Source organism: Dendropsophus ebraccatus, chromosome 3 (assembly GCF_027789765.1).
Source record: "Dendropsophus ebraccatus isolate aDenEbr1 chromosome 3, aDenEbr1.pat, whole genome shotgun sequence".
Taxonomy (NCBI): Eukaryota; Metazoa; Chordata; class Amphibia; order Anura; family Hylidae; genus Dendropsophus; species Dendropsophus ebraccatus.
This window is the reverse complement of record NC_091456.1, coordinates 133,175,418-133,197,967: the sequence shown is the minus strand read 5'-3', so window position 1 is coordinate 133,197,967 and position 22,550 is coordinate 133,175,418. Positions and strand designations below refer to the sequence as shown.

Genomic DNA, 22,550 nt, shown 5'->3' with positions numbered 1-22,550 from the left:
GTGCTCCCCATAGTATATAGACCCCTGTGCTCCCCAGTAGTATATAGTCCCCTGTGCTCCCAAGTAGTATATAGCTCCCCTGTGCTCCCCCATAGTATATAGACCCCCTGTGCTCCCCATAGTATATAGACCCCTGTGCTCCCCAGTAGTATATAGTCCCCTGTGCTCCCCCATAGTATATAGCTCCCCTGTGCTCCCCAATAGTATATAGCCCCCTGTCCTCCCCCATAGTATATAGCCCCCTGTGCTCCCCCATAGTATATAGCTCCCCTGTGCTCCCCCATAGTATATAGCCCCCTGTCCTCCCCCATTAGTATATAGCCCCCTGTGCTCCCCCATAGTATATAGCTCCCCTGTGCTCCCCCATAGTATATAGCCCCCTATCCTCCCCCATAGTATATAGCTCCCTGTGCTCCCCCATAGTATATAGCCCCCTGTTCTCCCCCATAGTATATAGCCCCCTGTGCTCCCCCATAGTATATAGCTTCCCTGTGCTCCCCATAGTATATAGACCCCTGTGCTCCCCAGTAGTATATAGCCCCCTGTGCTCCCCAGTAGTATATAGCTCCCCTGTGCTCCCCAGTAGCATATAGCTCCCCTGTGCTCCCCCATAGTATATAGCTTCCCTGTGCTCCCCAGTAGTATATAGCCCCCTGTTCTCCCCCATAGTATATAGCTTCCCTGTGCTCCCCAGTAGTATATAGCTCCCCTGTGCTCCCCAGTACTATATAGCCCCCTGTGCTCCCCCATAGTATATAGCTTCCCTGTGCTCCCCATAGTATATAGACCCCTGTGCTCCCCAGTAGTATATAGTCCCCTATGCTCCCCCATAGTATATAGCCCCCTGTGCTCCCCAATAGTATATAGCCCCCGTTCTCCCCCATAGTATATAGCCCCCGTTCTCCCCCATAGTATATAGCCCCCTCTGCCCCCCATAGTATATAGCCCCCTGTGCTCCCCAATAGTATATAGCTCCTCCTCCCATATAACATTGAAAAAAACAAACACTGTTACTCACCTGGGTCCACGCGTTCCTCTTCTCTTCCCTCTTGTGGCCGCACTTCCTCCGGTCACAAGAGGCTGCACTCCCCTTATCCTCGCGCCGACGCTCCAGTGACGTCGGCCGCTAGAGGGAGAGCGCGGCCTCTTGTGACCGCAGGAAGTGCGGCCACAAGAGTGAGTGACTGACAGGGAGGGAGCCAATGGCTCTCTCTCTGTCAGTGTCGCTGCTGCTGCAGCGCTGACGCGCCGCAGCAGCAGCGGGCGGGCGGGGGCAGCGGCGGACGGGGGGGCCCTGCAGGGGGCGCCATGGAGGGGTAAGTAGATTACCCATCCATGGCGCTCCCCCCTGACAGGCTGGTGGCCGAAGCCCTGTGCGACCGCATTGGTCGCACATAGCAACGGCCGGCCTGCTCGGGGGGGCCCCTTTAACCAGTGGGCCCGGTGCACGTGCACCATGTGCCCTCTGGTTAAAGCGGCCCTGGACACACCCATATGGCCAACAGTTTTCAATGGGTTTTAAATAATGTTAAACCGCTGAGCACAGTGAATGAAGACAGATTTTTAATAACAATTCATATATAGTGTAGGGGGCATTTCAGGAGGTTATATGACACTAAAGGAAGCAAGAAACATTAAAGGGGTACTTTGCAAAAAAAAAAATCAGATCAACTGGGGTCTGATTTGTAAATTACTACTATTTAAAGCATCAAGTGTTCCAGTACTTATGAGCTGCTATTTGTCCTGCAGGAAATGCCGTATTCTTTCCAGTCTGATATGGTGATCCCTGATGCCACCTCTGTCTGTGACAAGAACTGTCCAGAGCAGCAGCATATCCCTATAGAAAACCTTTTCCGCTCTGGACAGTTTCTGACACAGACAGAGGTGGCAGCAGAGAGCACTGTGTCAGACTGGAAAGAATACACCCCTTCCTGCAGGACATACAGCGGCTGATAAGTACTTGAAGACTTTGAGTTTCTAAATAGAAGTCATTAACAGACACTAGTAGGTTTAAAACATTTTTTCCCTGAGTATCCCTTTCCCAGAGTGTTAAAAAGTGGTTTTAAATCACTTACAATAACAAATAAGAATAAAAAAAAAGTGTATATAACTCACTTCAAATGTTATTGCGTCCCACACTGGTCGGAAGAGATCTGTCACCACAGACGTGGGGGAGTAGCACAAAGAATAAACAATGTTTTCCTAATAAAAGCTCTGTGCTCTTTACCTGTACTACACATATTGATTAATTCTTATGTACATGTTCCAGTGTTACTCTTACTGCACCCACACCCCACAATCTATATGTATTGTCTACAATATTACCTAATACATATTATACCTAATACATAACCTACATAATTTATAACACAGGGATATACAATACCTAGAAACACTAAAATCTTTTATATATGAGAACATATTCTCGTTCCTTGCCATAGACACAAGGTTGGAACAGCTACAGATTTTCTATCTATAATATATGATTAGTTACATCACTCTTCCCTCTTTTTCGTAAGGTTATGTAAATGTCAGTATTAGTCAATAAACTGTATTAATCCTGTTGGGGTGCATTTACCCACTAACTTAAATCCTAGTTTTTGTATCACAGGGACGTCAAAGTACTGTATACATTTTATTTTAGATGAAACTTGTTACACAGCTCCCCCATCAGGCTAAACCTGGTAACTACAACTCTAATAGAAAAAATCCTACAGCGCTGTTTTATTAGGTTTATTAAAAAAAACAAAAACTTTCAATAGCAGAAGGCATAAATCTGGTGTAATCCCTGTCCTGTTTCTATTGTGATAGGTCACCATTAGGTGAAAAACTGAGCTCCATCTTTTTTTATAAGCAACCTAAAGGGTCTTTTTACTGCTTAAATCAAGTAAGTTCCTTGTGTCACAGCCGTTGCAGCACCTTGTTCTAACCACTGCTTCTCATTCATGTAACTTTTTAGCCTAAACTTCAATTACCTAAGTCTTACGGGTGGATATATTGCAAATTGTCGGGACCTAGTGAGCGGTAGGTGACACCTTAAGAACACACTGCATTTGATTCATCATAGCAACTAATTCCATAGGGAAGAAATATATTCATTACATGAGAAATTGATTCTGTACTCTAAACTAGCTTGGGACCATCACCGCAGGACTGGAAAATAACTTACTGGCTAGGAAAAAAAAAAAAAAGTAAAACCAATTACTTAATAGTGAGATATTAGGAAAATCAAGGACGGCTGGTGCCGGCGTTACTTTGCTTCGTTCTTCATCCAATATAATGGCTGGGTTTTACGCAATTCTTCAATTAACTGTCAGGTCACGGAAAACAATTTCAGAAGTCATTTAAAGCAGCTGAATAGAATATTTAATATGCGGTAAAAGTTTATCCTGCCCCGCACTCTGTTTCAATTATTTAAGCAAGTGACATATTAATGAATGATGCCGCTCTCCTCTTGTCAGGCCACATATTACACTTTTTCCTATATAATGGATGCTTTTACCTGACAAGCAATGTATTACGCTAACACAAGGCAAAGGAGTCTTATAAAAATAAATGGTTCTTAGTCCTTCAACTAAAGAAAGCTGGTTTGATTGTCACTCATAAAGTGCGGACGAAGGAAGACACCTGGGTTGGCTGAACAGTCACTAGGAACCACAGGTGTCATAGATCAAAACCACTAGTCCAAACAGAAGACTGAAACTCAAATAGTCAATAGCCCTTAACTAGAGATGAGCGAACCTGGAGCATGCTCGAGTCGATCCGAACCCGAACTTTCGGCATTTGATTAGTGGTGGCTGCTGAACTTGGATAAAGCCCTAATGCTATGTGGATATCATGGATATAGTCATTGGCTGTATCCCTGTTTCCCAGACAACCTTAGAGCTTTATCCAAGTTCAGCAGCCCCTGCTAATCAAATACCGAATGTTCGGGTTCGGATCGACTCGGCCCGAATATTCCTAAAAAGTTCCAGTCTTGTTTTCATGGTTTTCAGTGTATTGTGCTTTTGGGTCTGTAGAGATGCGTGTCGTAGTGTAGTATTACATGGGCCAATGAAAGCCCGATAATAACTATAATGAGCGCCGATCTGCTAGTTGGGCGCTCGTTTACTGGGCCTATTACACGGCCCGATTATCGTTTAACAAGGGCTGCAGGGACATTGTTACCAATGTCCTTGCAGCCCTTGCTTTTACTTTATACATTACCTGTCCAGGCTGCAGGGCTCCTCTTGTGGTCTTCCTCCCTGGTCCTGCGCGCTCCTGCTTCATAGCGGCCTGTCTCAGCTGACAGGCTGCTCAGCCAATCACTGGCCACGGCAAGAGGAGCTCTGCAACCTGGATAGGTAATGTAAATCATCAGTCGCCGGCCACACACCGCTATTACATGTAGCGATGCGCGGTTGGCGCCAGACAATTATGGTTTCAAACCTATATCAACGATCAGCCGATGACAACGATCATCGGCTGATTGTTGTATTTATTATACAGAACGATAATCCACCGAATCGGGAAGATTATCGTTCCGTGTAATAGTACCCTTAGAGTCTAGGAATGAAGATCTTCGGCTTTTCCTATGCACCTTACAGGACAAATGGAAACCTCAGTGCCTCCTCACCTACTGTATGCTTCCAAATATATATATCTATAGGAACAGTCTTTGACTTTGATTTTTTTACATGGGTAAGGCCCCATGTCAGAAAAATCTATCCGGATTTCATATCAGATTTCCTGAGCCCTAGGGTTAGGGCACAGACACCTTTCAGGGTTTTTCATAAAGTTGAAGGGTGCCCATTCCGGAAAACAGGTCAGGAAATTATAGAACTTGATGTATTTACAGAATTCTGGTGCAGATGACCCTATAAAAGTCTATGGGAGTGTGCAAAATTACAGACAATACATTTTTTATTCCCTGATCAGGAAATACAGAAAGCACTCAGCCCCTTCACACTTCAGGAAAACCTGTCTGGATTTACCCGGATGGATTTCCTGACCGATATGGTTGTATTGTACACTGACAACCTTCAGGATTTTTCCTGAAGGGTATGCATTTAGGAAAATCGGTCAGGAAATAATAGAACCTGTCCTATTAAAATCTTTGGGAGTCTCAGGGAATTACTGAGACTTTCCTGGAAAGCGTCCAGAAATACTGACACTGCAATATATATATATTTTTTTCTGAAGGCACTCCAGATGGTTTCCTGATCAAAAATATTGATAACTGTCAGGAAATACTGATGATTTCCTGGAAGCCTCCTGATCAGTATTTCCAGGCAGTAAAAACTGACACAGATATAGTACCAAAATATTAAGTATAAAATAGGTGTATATTCTTCCCTCTAACACTATAGGAAAAACAGTCATACTTCTATCAGCATTGTAATGCTTTTCAATGCAACTTATATATCTAAAGTTTTTTGCAAATTTGACAGAAACCTGTTACAGCTTCTGCCTCTGTCAACAATCTCTCTCTCCCACGTGGCATTCTCATATGTTGTTGCTTTGTTATTTAAGATTTGCATACTTTTATGTTATGTCAGGTTTTTTTACTGGTTATGTAGTTATTGCATTTTGGAAAAAATGCCAATTGTTGTGGGAAAGCGCTGCAGTCACTGGCTGTGCGGGCTAAATACCAACCTTTAGTGACGTGGTAGCCAGGTTGTGATGTACCTCACAGCCGGGAGAAAATGGCATCCAGTGGGGTACGGAAGCCCGGCAATGTAGTGCAGCGCGGGCACGAGGTTCGGTAAGCATGTCTTCTTTGTTATTTTCCCCCCATCCCCCGCCCAATATCAATTTTCTTCCCCCACCGCCGGACCTCTCCTTTAACATTTGTAAATGCTGTAAGTAAACCAAATTGGCAATGAGCTTTAAATAATTTTAATTGCAACAATAAAACTCTAGATGGCATTTTTCATCAGTTTTACCCTCCTTAACCCTTTAAGGACGTAGCCAGTTTTCATTTTTGCGCATTCGTTTTTTCCTCCTCATGTTTAAAAGGCCACTTTAAGGCTGGGTTCACACTACGTATATTTGAGGCTGAAAAAATAAAACAGGTGTAGACGGCACTGTGTGGCAGATAGCTCCGGTGGGTGCACGGCCCTCAGGAGTGAGACCCAAACTCCTTAAGAATCCAAGCAGTAGATAGGAAGGCGGCACTCCAAAAATAGTGAAAAAACAGTGGTTTTATTCACCCATAATGTGCAATACAACGTTTCAGTTTCTCGATGAAACCTTTTTCAAGCAACACATATATTTGAGGCTGTATATTTGAGGCTGTATAGCAACCAAAACCAGGAGTGGATTGAAAACACAGAAAGGATCTGTTTACATAATGTTGTAATTGAGTGGATGGCCGCCATTTAATGGCAAACATTTGCTGTTATTTTAAAACAACGGCTGTTATATTGAAATAATGGCAGATATTTACCATTATATAGCGGCCATCCACTCAATTTCAACATTATGTGAACAGATCCTTTCTGTGTTATCAATCCACTCCTGGTTTTGGTTGCTATGAGGAACTGACAAGAGGACCAAATACAGCCTCAAATATACATAGTGTGAACCCAGCCTAAAAGGCTATTTTCCCTTACAGACCCACATAAGCCCTTATTTTTTGCGACACCAATTATACTTTGCAAATACAAACTTAATTTTTCTATAAAATATGCTGAAAAAAAAAGAAAAACAATTATATGTGCAGTGAATTTGGAAAAAAGGTGCAATTGCTTTTATTTCGAGGGGTTTCATATTTACGCCGTTCGCCCTATGGTAAAGTACTATTACAACGATATGTAACTTGTATAACTTTGATATTATTTGAAGGCTTTAAAAAAATTAAAACCTTTTGAGAAAAAATAAATGTGTTTAAAATTGCTCTATTCCCATCCTTATTACACTTTTATTGTTTGATCTATGGGGCTATGTGAAGTGTAATTTTTTGCGTAAAAGTTTGCATATATGCGACTTTTTGATCACTTTTTATTATATTTTTTTCTGGATTTAATGTAAACAAAAATGCACAATTTTGCACTTTGGCGGGTTTTTGCGTTTACGCCGTTTACCGTGCGCAATCAGGAAAGTAATCATTTAATTGTTCGGGCAATTGCGCACGCAGCGATACCAAATATGTTTATTTTTTTATTTATTTATTTCTTTTTATTTATAAAATGAGAAAAGGGGGGTGATTTAAACTTTTATTAGGGGAGAGGATTTTTTTGTAATAAAACAGTTTTTTTTTTCACTAACAGTAATTAGAAGCCCCCTGGGGGACTTCTACATACACAGCACTGATCTCCTATTGAGATCAATGGTGTATATATATTAGAACACTAATCCATCAGATCGGTGCTCTATTATAATGGTCTGCTGCAGACCACATATATGGAATGCCGAGCCGAGATCAGCGTCATTCCGACGCTGAGCCCCAGCCGACTCAGTACAAGGGATTTCCCCTCCGCGATCCCCCACTAGACACCAGGGACAGGGGGCACCACCACTATTCAAATGCATTTGAATAGTTAATTAGCCGGCAGCGGCTACACATAGCAACCGAGGACTGCGGGCTGCAGAGGGGGCTCAAGCCGGGAGCCCTCTCTGATCACCCTTAACGGACGCATGACGGGTATAGCCGTTAAGGGGTTAAAGGGGTTATTTAGTGCTACAAAAACATGCCCACTTTTCCCCCTCTCATGTCTCCAGTTCAGTTGTGGTTTGCAATTAAGTTCCATTTACTTCAATGGAACTGAGATTCCCACCCAATCTGGAGACAAAAGAGGGGAAACAGTGGCCATGTTTTTGTAGGGCTGGATAACCCCTTTAATATTCAGTTGGATGAATACTACCTGTTACGATGTCTCCCATATAATGCACACATCTAGAAAAGTGAATTCTGTTCCCCTATATGTAATTTTAGGTAATATTTCATTTTTTTTTTTACTTTTTTAGATATTGGACATGCAGTCAGTGGGACAAGACATTAGCACAGTTTTTTCCTTTCTTCGTCCGACAGGGAAATTCATGGTAGAACTACACTAAGCAAACATTGCAAACTTTTCTAAGGCAGGAAAAAGACGGCAGATGCTAAACAAGTAGGTGGCAAAGCAAGCAAATAATGTTGCTGCTTATGGGAATCTTGGGAGCAATGTCTTCAGTAGAAGTGTGCACAAAATGAGTAAATCGGAATATGCCCAAAGCCTGTAAAGCAAGTCAAGAGCACTGTATACCTCACATAGAGTTGAATATACAGAAAGCATGACGTCATGTGCAGCGGGATTCTCAGCAGCCCACAGTGTTTACCCGACTCCTTAATGACATGCAAATGAGGACAATTAAAACGGGAACGAGCGAAGTTGTTATATAACATTCCTGAAAAGGATTAAACCATATGCGAGATAAGGAAATGGGACTTTAAAGAGGTTTCTTTACTTTATCACTGATCCCAAGTGTGCAGTGTGCTACTCAGTAGAAGATAATAGAAAAAAATGTTATCATATTTTTAGACTATAAGACACATTGGAGGATAAAACATAAAAAGAAAGAAAAAATTCTGGCTTTTAGATAAAATGTTCAAGTACTTTTTTTCAGCTAAAAACTAGCTTCTAAATTGAATAACTATATAACTATGAGAGCAAAAAAAGATGGAGAACTATAAGACGAGGTTTACATGTGCTGGACTTGACAGTGTTTTTATATCATCCCAATGGTGAGAACTTTCTTCAGATGGAATTTTTAGCATGCTGTAAATTCTTAAAGCCTACATAATGCATCTTTTGTGAATTTGTTTCAGATTTCTCCTGTCAATGTACTGTAACAAGTATGACAGCCACATTAAACCTGCAGCCAAATTCAGATGTAACACATGATTGCAATGTCATAAACCTGGCTTGGATTTTAACCAATCAGAGCACAGCACTGGCAGATTGTTTTCGGCATTCTTAGATACTCACATTGTAGCATCTCTGTTTCTTATGATCAGAGAGACCAAAAAGGCTAAAGCAGAGCCAAAGCTAGGATGAGCAGAAGATCCAGGATCCGCCATTTAAAGGGGTAGTGCGGCGGTAAACAATTATTCACAGAATAACACACATTACAAAGTTATACAACTTTGTAATGTATGTTATGTCTGTGAATGGCCCCCTTCCCCGTGTCCCACCACCCCCACCCGTGTACCCGGAAGTGTGGTGCGCTATACATACCTGTCACCTGCCGACTCGTCTCCGATCTTCAGTCAGCGGTGTCGTCTTCGGCCGAATCCCTCCGAGCGTCCTGATTGCAGGCCGCCCTCTGCTGCGTCATCGGCATAACTGTGCTCAGCCAATCGCGGCTGAGCATCTGATGACGCTGAAGAGGGCGGCCGGCACTCAGGACGCTCGGAGGGATTCGGCCGGGCCATCCGAAGACGACATCGCAGACTGAAGATCGGAGACGAGTCGGCACGTGACAGGTATGTATAGCGCACCACACTTCCGGGTACACGAGTGGGGGTGGTGGGACACGTGGAAGGGGGCCATTCATAGACATAACTTTGTAATGTGTGTTATTCTGTGAATAATTGTTTACCGCCGCACTACCCCTTTAACTCCTCGTGTCTGGAAAAGTTGGTTGCCACCATTTGGAGTCCTGATAAACATTGATACAGCCATAGCCTATCTCCATGTTTTTCTGGCAGCCCTAAAGCAGAAATCAACTTTTCCAGATGCAAGGAGTTAAATGCTGAGTGTTCCGGTTCAGTGTTCTGTGCCTTTACACAGAGACATTTATCTGAAAGAATGTTGAAGCTAAAGCCAGGAACAGACTATAAACAGAGAACAGGTCATAAAGGAAAGACTCAGATTGCTCCTCTTTTTAAATCCATTCCTGGCTTTGGCTTCAAAAATCTGTCAGATAAATCTCTCTGTGTAAAAGGACCCTTAAACTTGAAGTTCGTTCATCTCTATCCAGGATCAGTCTAAGTTTTCCAGTAGGAAATTATGACAATCACTTCAGTGATAATGCCCAGATGTTTCTGACAGGTGTGATGGAGTTTATCAGACTATCAACTAGTGATGTCACGATACCAAAATTTTGAGTTCGATACCGATACTAACTTTTTTATTTCGATACTCAATACCGGTTCGATACTTAGTAAAGTATAAAAAAAAACACAGGGGTAAAAATATAGTCACTAGTCATTATCACTAATACAATTCTGCTCTTCCAAATAGCCTGATCACTAAAACAGCTCTGCTATACCAAGCAATAAGACAGCTCTGCTGCACCACCCATCACTAAAACAGCTCTGCTATACCAAGCGATAAGACAGCTTTGCTGCACCACCCATCACTAAGACAGCTCTGCTGCACCACCCATCACTGAGACAGCTCTGCTATACCAAGCGATAAGACAGCTCTGCTGCACCACCCATCACTAAGACAGCTCTGCTGCACCACCCATCACTAAGACAGCTCTGCTGCACCACCCATCACTAAGACAGCTCTGCTGCACCACCCATCACTGAGACAGCTCTGCTGCACCACCCATCACTAAGACAGCTCTGCTGCACCACCCATCACTAAGACAGCTCTGCTGCACCACCCATCACTAAGATAGCTCTGCTGCACCAGTTACCAAGATTGTGGAGGAAGAGAAGAGGAGGTTACACAGGATCCCACACACTACAGCCGATCTTATCTGCTCCTCTCAGCCCTGGCCACCTCCCCCACCTGCCAGCCGGCTGGATCCTCACATGTGCTGCACTTCCCCCGGCCTCCTCTCCCGGATCTCACAGTCCCCGCTCTCCCTCTTCATCCTCCCCACCTCCAGCCTTCTCCGTCCTCCTCTCTCTGTGACCTCCCGCTCTCCCTCTCCAGCTCCGGCTCCTCTCCCGGACCTCCCGCTCTCCCTCTCCGTACTCCTCTCTCCCGGACCTCCTGCTCACCCTCCAGCCTTCTCCTCCGTCCTCCTCTCCCGCTCTCCCTCTCCAGCCGCTCTCCTCCGTGCAGCTCCGGCTCCTGCATAAATCATCTCTCTGATAACAGAGTCTGGCATAGCCGGACTCTGTTATCAGAGAGACACCAGCAGCGGGGGTCTGTTACACACAGTAGCCGACCCCCGCTGTATATGGAGCGGGCTCAGGAGGGGTCAGATGCCGCTGTCAGTGTGACAGCGGCATCTATATACTTAAATAGCCGGCACTAGCAATAGCTAAGTGACGGCTATTTGAAATTGGCGCCAATGGGAGCGGAGGAAGGGAGAGCAGAGGAGGAGACTGCAGGGGGCAGCGCTCAGCTAGCCGCCCACCGTGTTCTCAGCTTAACTTAAAGTTTCGATACCAGGAAATCCTGGTATCGAACCGTTTTTTTGCCCGAAATATCGATAGTAGTATCGATATTTCGGTGCATCGTGCATCCCTACTATCAACATGGAAGTCTTATTCTATGGTGGGTGTTAAACCCAGTCTTGGAACTGCTGCCACATACACACCATCACCTAAAGCTTAGAAGAGGAAGGGGACGCTTTGATACTCCCATCAGGGAAGTATACCTATTTCATCCACATTCTGTCATTACCAAATTTCCAAAAATCTCACTTACTAATTTTACTTACTACTAACTTTCTAACCCGCTGAGGTGACAAGTGCCATGCCATGCCCCAATACAACCCCTACAAGGCGCAACACATGCACCTATCCAGGAGGTCTCTGGTTACTTGGACATATGTGAACAAATATGTTGAGTTAGGATCAGACAACCCGTTGAACAATATAGGGTTATCGGGTCACTTTATCTGCTCTTACAAGCTTTTTCTCGCAAATTCAATAAATGGATATTCCAGGGAGCAATGAGGATTATTTATTTTTTTCTTTCTTATTAAGCTTAGGTAAATGGTAGGACTTACTAGAGAGAAGCACAACTCGAGCATGCTTAAAGGGCAACTCCAGCGGGGTTTTTTTTAGCTTATTTAACACACATTACAAAGTTATATAACTTTGTAATGTGTCTAAAAAACCTATCTGGCTCCGATCCCCCCTTTCCGACCCCCGAACAATCCCTCGTAAGTGTCGTGCAGCGGGTCTTTTTTGTTTTCTTCTCTAACCAGCTGCCTATACACAATAAGAAAAAAAAATAGGCATCCATACAGACAGGCTCATCACACAAATTATTGTAGAACATGGTGATAATGTAGAAAGGTCCACTTCTAAAAATTATATTCTACTTAAGAAAGAGGGGACAACATATCTATTTTGTGTGAAGAGATTTCTGTCCAGAGACTCTGGAGAACATGTTCATTACTTTATCGCACTTCCACACATGTTGAGAACGCTGACCTGTGAAATCCCCAAGCAACTGAGCTGTTTTCCACAAATAAATCGGAAGCCATTCCACCTCCTTGAGGACCTCTTCAAATAGAGCTTAAAGCAATGAGTGGAAACAGCCCGTTCACAGTCATTTTTATGTGATAAACTGTAAATAGTTTTAAGCAAATTAAAGGGAAAACGTGCAAAATGCTATTCTGCTAAGAGTGGTGGTGACCGCAAGGAATACGCAGGTTTACACCAATTTACACCAATTGAGAACTACAATAAATATAAATCTGTATCTGAAAGACAGCATATTGGTCATGTTCGTGGACATGTAAGCAATCCCTGCAGCATTACTAACAAACTTTAATGGTATTACATCCTACAGAACTGCTGGGCCTACAGACTTTCACTGCCATGGGCATAAATAACCATAAGATCATTATAACTCCTAGCTGGTATTCTGGCAGACAACATTTGTATAAAACAAGAAGGAATCAAATGAAATATGTGTGTGAATGCAACAATGATATATGCAACTGGCTACAATTTTAGAGGAAAAACATAGGTGTACTGGTTAAAACTACAATTAAAAAAAAAAACCTCCTGTGACCTGCTGGATGCTTCTTGCCTTGATGCCAGTTGAAATACGGCTGGGCGTGGAATAAAAGTTGCATATGGCATCCTGCACCTCATTTGCCCACAGCTGGGTCTATACTTTCTCCACACTTGTAGGTAGGGCTGGACGATTAATAAAATTAGGTTGCCTTTAGGAACGCTGGAGATTTGATTTGTTTAAAAAAAAAAAAAAAATGCCGCATACCCCTTTAAAGTGGGGCTACAATATAAAGAGTATGTAATGTCCCTGTCCCTGTCTTATTTCTTTGGAGAAACACAGTATTACATCAAGTTTGGGCTATAACAGTGCCAGCTGGAGTGCCCACCATAATGACAGCCAGTATTTCCATAACACTATATTGGGGCGCAGAGTGGCACTGTTACTAGTTGCTGCCTCAAACACCGATAAAATAGTATCTGAGGTGCCTGCAAGGAAAAAATTTTCTGTTTAATTAGAAAAAATAAAAGTTGAGAATCATCCATAATGTTAAAAAAATAAATAAATAAATAAATAAATCGAGATTTTATTTTTTGGGCAGATGGCCCAGCCCTACTTGTAGGTTACCGAGAGCCAGCCAGGACAATGAAGTTTTACAATCTGGTGGTGACATTTCTGGAAAACCCCTTGCTGTATGGCGAGCATTATCTTGCTAAGCGATGCCAGTTTGTAGTCCTGCCATGAGAGACAACCCATGTGGCTGCAGGATGTCCTACACATATCACTGAGCTGTTAGGGCCCTATTCCACCAAACGATTATCGTTTGCATAATCGTTAACAATTAACGATCTCAAACGACCGCTATTGCGAAAGACCTGAAAACGTTCACCCATTTCCATGGAACGATATTCGTTACTTATGATCGTATTTGCGATCGTTTTTACTTCACTATCTCTTCGCAATTGCGTTCGTATCTACTGCGAATGACCGAACGACATCTTATTCAATGCGAACGATTTGCGAACGTTTTGCGAACGAGCAACGATAAAAATAGGTCCAGGTCTTATAAAGCGATAAACGTCCGTTGGAATGGGGCCCTTAGTGTCAATCATATAACTACTAGCAGAGACCGACTGTCTTATGTGATGGCTCCCCAGAACATCACACCAGCAGGGGGCAGTGTGTCGCTCCACAGCAAAGTCTGGGTTGAAGCGAGACCTACTAACAGCTGGGTCAGAAAGCCTAGATGGCCATCAATTTCTCAAGATTACCATTCTGCTTCTCTCAGTCCAATGATGTGTCCCCTCCCTAAAAGCACATCACAGAGGTTTGTCAATGATCTTCCATCAAGAGGTACACTACTCAAAAGTGTGTGTGTTTGTGTGTATGTATATGTAGTGTGTGTGTATATAACACGTTATTCATATTACATTGTTATACGTGACAGAGAAGACGACAATAAAAAACTTTTTCAATCATATATACATGTCTCTTATGGGTTTTGCTTCTGTTCTCCCATATTCTGCTGATCCTAGGGTTGCTGGTGATCCATGGCCAGACAAAATTATGCAATGCATTTAGGGGTCGCTCTAACACGTTCTTACTGTATGTATCTCACATTGATAGATCAACCTAGATAAGTTCTACACTGCGACAGTAAACCTCTGTATTGATTTGGTCACTGTTTAGCAGCGCACATTGAAGCCTCTGTTTTCGCCTTTTCTCTATATTACCTTGGAGACACAGAGGTGATAATGCAGCTGTGACTTCCATCGTGGGGAGAAATCTCACCGTGATGCAAGTGTCAGATATGTTACTATTCATTGTACAATTATCTAGGTGAACACAGACCTGGACGTATTGCCAGTTTTCCCCAACAACTTGTCTCACACATTTTAGACTGACATGTCTTGTGTTATTCTGAAGAAATGACCTACCATCATATGGCATCATCATTGTGCAAAATGCATTCAGGTCCAAATTCTACATACATACATCGGCAAATTCTAATAAGCCATTAGTTGATAAAAGTAATAGAAATTGGAAAAAGAATTGTCCCTTAGTGCAAGTGTTCAATGTTGTATGTCTTCCAGAAACAATGCCACATCTTCCTTTGGTTGTGTCTGATATTACCGCTAAGCTCTATTTAAGTGAATGGGACTAAGCTGAAATACCACATACAACCTTTGTACATCTGTTTGCAGAAGAAATGTGCAGCTATGTTTTTCTAATCCTATACAACTCCTTCAAATGAAGTTGTCTTCTGCTGGACCTTCTGAGCCCACCTGACCCTGCATGACTTTTTGTAGTTGAGTTTGGGTACAAGATTACAAGCATAAAGGAAGCCATGCTACATCCACAGCTTGACAGATCTTTAAAGATGCAGATCCATTTGATTTTAATGGGTTAGGCTAGTTGAGATTCAGGTATTTCTGATTACATCATGAAAACAACTAATTGAATCTTCTATTCTGCAATCATGTCACCTGCTTCATGACTTCTGTATAAAGTTCTCATAATGGAACTTATCAGTGGGGTGCAGCTGCTGGGACCCCAACCAATCAGAACAACGAAGGTCAATTGTCCCCTGAGTGAATGGAATAGCAGTAGTATGCAAGGCCGCCACACCTACTGTACATTTAATCTCTATGGGACTTCCAAACATTAATGTGCACTGTGCTCAACTATAATGATCAGAAGTCCCAGCAGCGACAGAACATTTACACTGCTACGCTGATGACTCAGAGCACAACTGACCTCTGTTTTAATAACTGTGGGGGACTCTAGCATGCTTAAAGTAACAATGTCACCCACTTTTTGCATTATGACTTCTCTACACAGGTGTAAATTTATCAGTTTTCACACCTCATTTTTTATATTGTTCCAGGAAAAAGTGATCTTTTATCTTCTGTGAATTTTGCCATCTGGGCGGGGCTTTACAGCCCAAGCGCCACTTAGCCCCGGCCACAACGGCACTTTTGGCCCCGCCCTGTGACAGCATCGCTGCATAGGCTCAGCAGCCATTGGTATGGGCCGACCTAGAAGGGGTGGGGCCTAGACCTTTAGGCTGGCGTTGATGTCATGGGGGCGGGCCAACTGTCGTGTTGTGGGCAGGGCTAAGTGGTGCTTTGACCGTGAAGGCCCGTCCAGATACCACAATCCACAGATGATACAAAAATCACTTTTTACTGGAACTAACACCATGACACATGATATAAAAGAAAGTATGAAAACTGCTAAATTTACCCTTTATACTTGTGTAGAGATGTTATAATGCAAAAAGGGGGTGACAGTGTCACTTTAAGTTCTGCTGATCTCTAGTGATAACTTTACAGTCACCTTGCAGTTCTGTAATTTGTGTAAAAGGACCAGGTCACATTTTATAGTGGATTACTACACAGTGAATCCTTTAACAGTAAAACTTCACATAAATCTATTATGATGCTAGCACAGAAAAATGATGTCTGCATAGGATATATTCATCTTAGTCATACCAAAAGTCATACCACTAGTCATTCTTACATAAAAAAGAGAAAGTATGACTGGACACAGTACATATGAACACAAGTTTCTACTTGCATTACTAGAGATTAGTGCAATGCGTACATGCTCAAGTCTGTTCGTTTATTCAGCATTTGATTACCAGTGGCTGCAGAAGTTGGATGCAGCCCTAGGGAGTCCCGGAAAACATCGATACAGCCTATGGTGCTCATCTTTAATGAAGACAACTGTCCATAAACTCTGTTAGGGCGTATGCATGACAAAGAATAAGGTCCTAGGCTCAGTACAACTTTACATGAGCCAGAATGGAAAGTCAGTATGTAAAAAATGATCCTTTGTGGCTAATCTGGCCTGTCCATGTATTACAAAGATAGCCATTAATCTGAAAAGCCAATGAGAAGCTATGTTTCTCTCATGCACTTCTTAGCATTACACATTCCAGAGTTTTCCGTTAAAGTGGGAGGACAGGACAGAATTTTACTGCCTCTCATCCATCCACCCCTGAGATAAGCCTTTAATCAATGATCTTTAGTTTGTATCTGTCTCCTCACAGTCCCTTTGTCACGAGAGGGAACAGAGTGAGAACAAATGAGAAGCCGAGGTGTGCAGACTCGTATAGATTTTAACTCTCATTATACTTGAGAAGTGAAATAGATGTAACGCAACACTTTAACGAAACAAGTAAGACTATTGCCTGTCGGAATGAAAGCCATTGCTCACACTGCAGATACTTACATCTTGGAACAGTTTTCTGTCTGCGGCAAGCCTTTTAGAAGATAAGGTCTTGGTCACGTGATAGAAAGTGAGCAGCGCCCGATGCTGTCTCAGATCATCTTGAACCTTAACTGATTCAATCAGGGTAGGGATCAGCTCCGGCCACTGCTTGGGGCAGTCAAGTCGTGCAACTTTAGCAATCAGAACAGCAATCTGGGTGGCGATCTAGAAGTCAGACAGAAATGATGGTCAATGCAAAAAGGTTGAAATGGGTCAAAAACATGTGTTCCTTATACCTTCATTTTTTTTTTACTAGTATTGTACTTTGCATTCATACATAGTCATTGTATAGTGAGGTATATCATCATCAATCTGAAATCTGTTAACGTTAGGTCACCATCAGGTACATCGCTTTAAGATTTTTAAATCAATAGACTGGCGCCGCCACGGGGATGCCGATGCCGCAGTCCTTTTTTTGAACCGTGGGCTGGTTCTCGCGCACAGCAAATTGTTTAGCGAATTGTCTCCCTCTCTGTCCACTCTTTACCTCCCATAGACAGCTCGGTTACTGATCACCACTCTGCTCAAAAATCAGTGGTCTGGCATAATATATATATATATATATATATATATATATATATATATATATTTATACCGACCACTGCTTTTAGAGCAGAGTGGTGATCAGTAACCTAGAAAACGAGCTGTCTATGGGAAGGTAAAGAGCGGACGGAGAGGGACACAATTCGCTAAATTAATGCATTTGCAAAAATATATATCTTGACGAACCCTACAAATTATACCTATATAATTTAACATGGAAATAGCCCTTTAGGGCGCGTTCACACGTACAGGATCTGCAGCAGATCTGCAGCAGATTTGATGGTGCAGATTTGAAGCTGCACATTCAAAGCAAATCAATTCTGGGCCATCAAATCTACTGCGGATCTGCTGCGGACCTGCTGCAGATTCAAATCTGTGCCATCAAATCTACTGCAGATCTGCTGTAGATCCTGTACGTGTGAACGCACCCTAAGGTTGGGTTCACACTATGTATATTTGAGGCTGTATTTGGTCCTCATGTCAGGTCCTCATAGCAACCAAAACAAGGAGTGGATTGAAAACACAGAAAGGATCTGTTCACATAATGTTGTTATTGAGTGGATGGCCGTCATATAACGGTAAATAACTTCCATTATTTCAATATAACAGCCGTTGTTTTAAAATAACAGCAAATATTTGCCATTAAATGACGGCCATCCACTCAATTACAACATTATGTGAACAGAGCCTTTCTGTGTTTTTAATCCACTCCTTGTTTTGGTTTTTATACAGCCTCAAATATACAGCCTCAAATATACGTAGTGTGAACATAGCCTTAGGCTGGGTTCACACTACGTATATTTCAGTCAGTATTGTGGTCCTCATATTGCAACCAAAACCAGGAGTGGATTAAAAACACAGAAAGGCTCTGTTCATACAATGTTGAAATTGAGTGGATGGCCGCCATATAACAGTAAATAACTGCCATTATTTCAATATAACAGCCGTTGTTTTAAAATAACAGCAAATATTTGCCATTAAATGGCGGCCATCCACTCAATTTCACCATTGTGTGAACAGAGCCTTTCTGTGTTTTCAATCCACTCCTGGTTTTGGTTGCAATATGAGGACCACAGTACTGACTGAAATATACGTAGTGTGAACCCAGCCTTAAGCTGTATATGATTAGAACTGTTTGTTTTTCAGTTGACGAAGTTATTTAAAATGCAATTATGTAGATTTGAAAGAAAGAGACCAGATGGTAAGAGAGAAAAACGGAGGTTATGATCATTAAATGTATCTTCAGCTTCCGTTTGTTTAGACATTTCATATAATAACTAATTAGTATTTTGTCAATGGACTTTTCATGCATAATTGTTTTTTTACCTGTACTAAAGGTTATATTAAAATTGAAGAACATATCGCTAAGCTGATAACCCCCAAATGAATGCCCATCCAGGAACATCATTATATCTTTAAGTAGAAACGCAAATCACTTTGTGTTTCCATAATAGATCTTCGGATCATTCAAAGATTTTATTTCCCCAATTCAGAGCTCCAAACCCCCTCTATAGACATAGATTTTAAAAAAGCATTCCAGCAACCATGATATTTTACCATCCCTGCCTAAGGCTAGTGATGGTAAATGGCTCCCCTGCTCCCCCCACTTACCGGGCACTCTGTTTGCCTAATACATCACTACTGGAAGTCCCTGCTAAGTGTGACTAAAGGATTCACACCGGATAGAATGGTAATTACTTTTCTCATGTACCTACATAGGGAAAGGTACTTCCAGTTCACACAACATGCAATGTAAGAATTGGCACTGCAGGGCGGACTGGAGCTGGCACCAAAATGGGGAAGTGCAACACTCCGTTGAGTCTTGTGGAGTTTATGCCTGGATGGGTCACAGCTGTTTTCACAGCACAAGTGCTACCTGCACAATACTAGGCAGGTAGTATTAACAGTATGGCTGATTAATATATATGTCAGTGGATGAGCAACATAAAGGAACAACATTGGATTCAGATTAAAAAGCAAAGTTTTACTGTATTTGAAATAGGTTCCGTAATGATATACAGCAATGACCAAAAGAATTCCTACTAACAATATCCCTGTTCCATAGGGATCCTGAAACAATGTGTGAGCTATTCATCAGTATTAAATATACACTAACCTGATTTATGGGCTCATTGAAGTTGGTGATGAGTCCTGCACGCAATGTCGATTTCTCAGCCTCTGAGAGTGCACTGGTAAAAGAATAAAAGTTGTAGATCAAGAGGTTTTATCTAGTAATCGGCTGTAGTCTCAACACTGACAATGACCTATAAGGATAACATAACAAACACTGTATTCTTAACTTTCTATGCTCCACTGCCATCCTCCTATGTCATCATCAGTCCCTAGCTGAGCAATCCCATCTCCATTTCTTAAAATGACTCGTCTGGGGGTCACAGCCTGCTCAGCCAATCACTGACTGCAGCACAGCCCTGTCTCAGCTAGTGATTGGCTGAGCGGGCTGTCACACTGAGACGAGTCCATCTCGGAAGTGGAGGTGGGATCACTCAGCTAGGGACTGAACATTTTATTCATTAAAACCCCTTCAAGTAATTGGGAGCAAACAAAATGAAATAAAAACATAAAAAAAGAAACATTTTATTAAACAATGGCCTCAATGCAGCAGCTGCTTTATTATTATAGACGTGTATGGTACTTTGTCTAAAGGACCCTGAAAGGCACCAAGTGAGCTGGCACCAGGGGCACTGAACTAATGAGAATGCTATGTAAAAGCCAGAGTGCAGAATGGATGAGGAATGGCGCTGCGTCCGTGGCATTGTTATGGAGTAATGTGGCTCCTAGTTAGAACTGATGAATACATTCCGCCACAAAGTCTCCAAGCAAAAAAGCTGAAGAAAAATGTTTACAAAACGCCAATCCTCTGCTGAATAACTCGACTGAATGGCAAAATAAGGTTCTCACTAAATTAAATATTTTAGCATGAAAAATGAAGCGCAATTTGACCGTGACAGTAAAATGGATATTATCTGTACAGGTCCAATTTAGCATAAGAGCAACGCGGCAAATTTATGGCTGTAATTATAAAGTTTGCCTGAGAGTGAATTCTAATGTTAAAGGTTTAAAGTAATAGGAAGACTTTATTTAGAGGTACAGGGTCATGAGTACTGAGAAAAGAATATGAGTAACAAGACCTCATAATACTGAAATCAGACAGCCATAGTTACAGATACAAGGGCGAGTTACAGGGAATATTCCACCCTGTGGATAGGCCATCAATATTACATCTGTAATGGTCTGACACTAGAGGAGGAGGCTGCAGCATTTCTGGAAGTGCTGCCATCTCTTATCTTGGCAGCAATCCTATTGATACTTGCAAACACACTATTACTTATGACGACGGGTGCAAGGTACTGTAGGTTTGTCCCATTCCAGTAAACAGGTCAATGGATGAGACATGAGAGAGTAGCTATCAGAGCTTAGAGGGCCCTGCTGTACCTGATATGAATGTTGGTGGCAGCAGAGGGGCCTGTGTGGCCCCTTACTGCTGCCACTCAATGTAATATGATGTATAAATAAAATGATTTATATTAATGATATTACTGAGGTTATATTACAAAGTAATATCATTTTATTAAATCAATGTGCTAAAAAAAGTTAAGAGGGAAGAGCATCAAGCTGGGTAGTGAAGCACTCGGCTGCATGCTTTTCCTGCAGTGGGCGTCTGAACACTAATCAAAACTTTTAATGTGTTTGAGTAACATGTCAAAGTTTTTTAAAGTGACAGTAACACTTTAAGTGAATTGAAACTGTGGAAAAAGTACATCATTACCATCCAGCAGTTAAGTATATGTATTCCTCTTTAATGGTGAGCCGGCTTTCTGAACTGTTTGGGTTCGGCAACATTCTCCCAACCAAAATGCTCAGCCTTTGACTCCTGGTGGCTGGAGAAGTTGGATACCTGTATCTATCTTTCCCAGGACTCCCTAGAGCACGATTCAACTTGTCAAACTTTTGTAAAGTGCGCTCTACACTATTCCTCCTTATATTATTACAGTAGTCAGCAGCAACACTGCATATACATAAGTGGGGGTTGTGCCACACCTGTAATGGAGTGAATATTTGGCAGACATTTATAGCTCTCTACTGCCTTAATACAGATCTGTTCGCATATACCCTTAAAAGATTATAGGATGCTTAATGTAATGCCTTATGTATATTTTAAGACTCCGGCGCCATAATGTAATGCATTTTGTGCATGCCCTTCTTACACATCAGTTTTTCTTAAGAAATAAAGAAGAAAGTCAGGCAGTCTTTGAGAAAAAGCAAAAACCAGCTTTTTAATATACTAGCCTTCCTTTTCAGTTGCGCTATAAAAAGATACTCTTATCTAAATATATCTAATATATATATATATATATATATATATAGATATTTTCTTCCCACAAATGTATATGTAAGACAATGATATTTTATATATATATATATATATATATATATATATATATATATAGTCACTATATCCCCCACTCTGTGTTTTTAATTAGTCAATAGCTGCAAGAAACCATGATGAAGTTACACAACATCAAAAAGTATTCTTCTACCGCCAGAACACATGGGACGGAAACACAACACAACAAATCTATTGTTTGAACTGCAGATACTAGACAAGGTAGGCATAAGAACAAGGCAGGACTGACAGAACATCAGAAGAGAGGCAGGGGGACGCTAAAAATCCAGGGAGGGAAGCCTGTCTCACGTCTGTTCACATGCATCTTGTTCACTTTCCTCTAGTTTGTGAAGTATCAGAAGAACAAGGATTGACAACTACATCAAATGGCTTTTAGAGCCATTTCTTTCTTCCCTTCTTATCTTAACATCTAATGACTTGCTAACTTTCTTCAATAGACGTCTTGACATTAAATGTGGGTCACTGTCAAT

At 42.0% G+C, this 22,550-nt stretch overlaps 1 protein-coding gene across 1 annotated transcript in view; it reads right to left on the bottom strand.

Annotated features, from left to right (window-relative positions):
- Window positions 1–22,550, bottom strand: part of IPO11 (importin 11) — a 359,108-nt gene that overhangs the window by 295,584 nt on the left and 40,974 nt on the right. The window contains exons 4-5 of the mRNA XM_069962715.1: window positions 19,771–19,843; window positions 17,073–17,276 (exon numbers count right to left, since the gene is read on the bottom strand). Of these exons, the coding sequence (XP_069818816.1) occupies window positions 17,073–17,276; window positions 19,771–19,843 (277 nt within the window). The remainder of the gene's footprint in view (window positions 1–17,072; window positions 17,277–19,770; window positions 19,844–22,550) is intronic.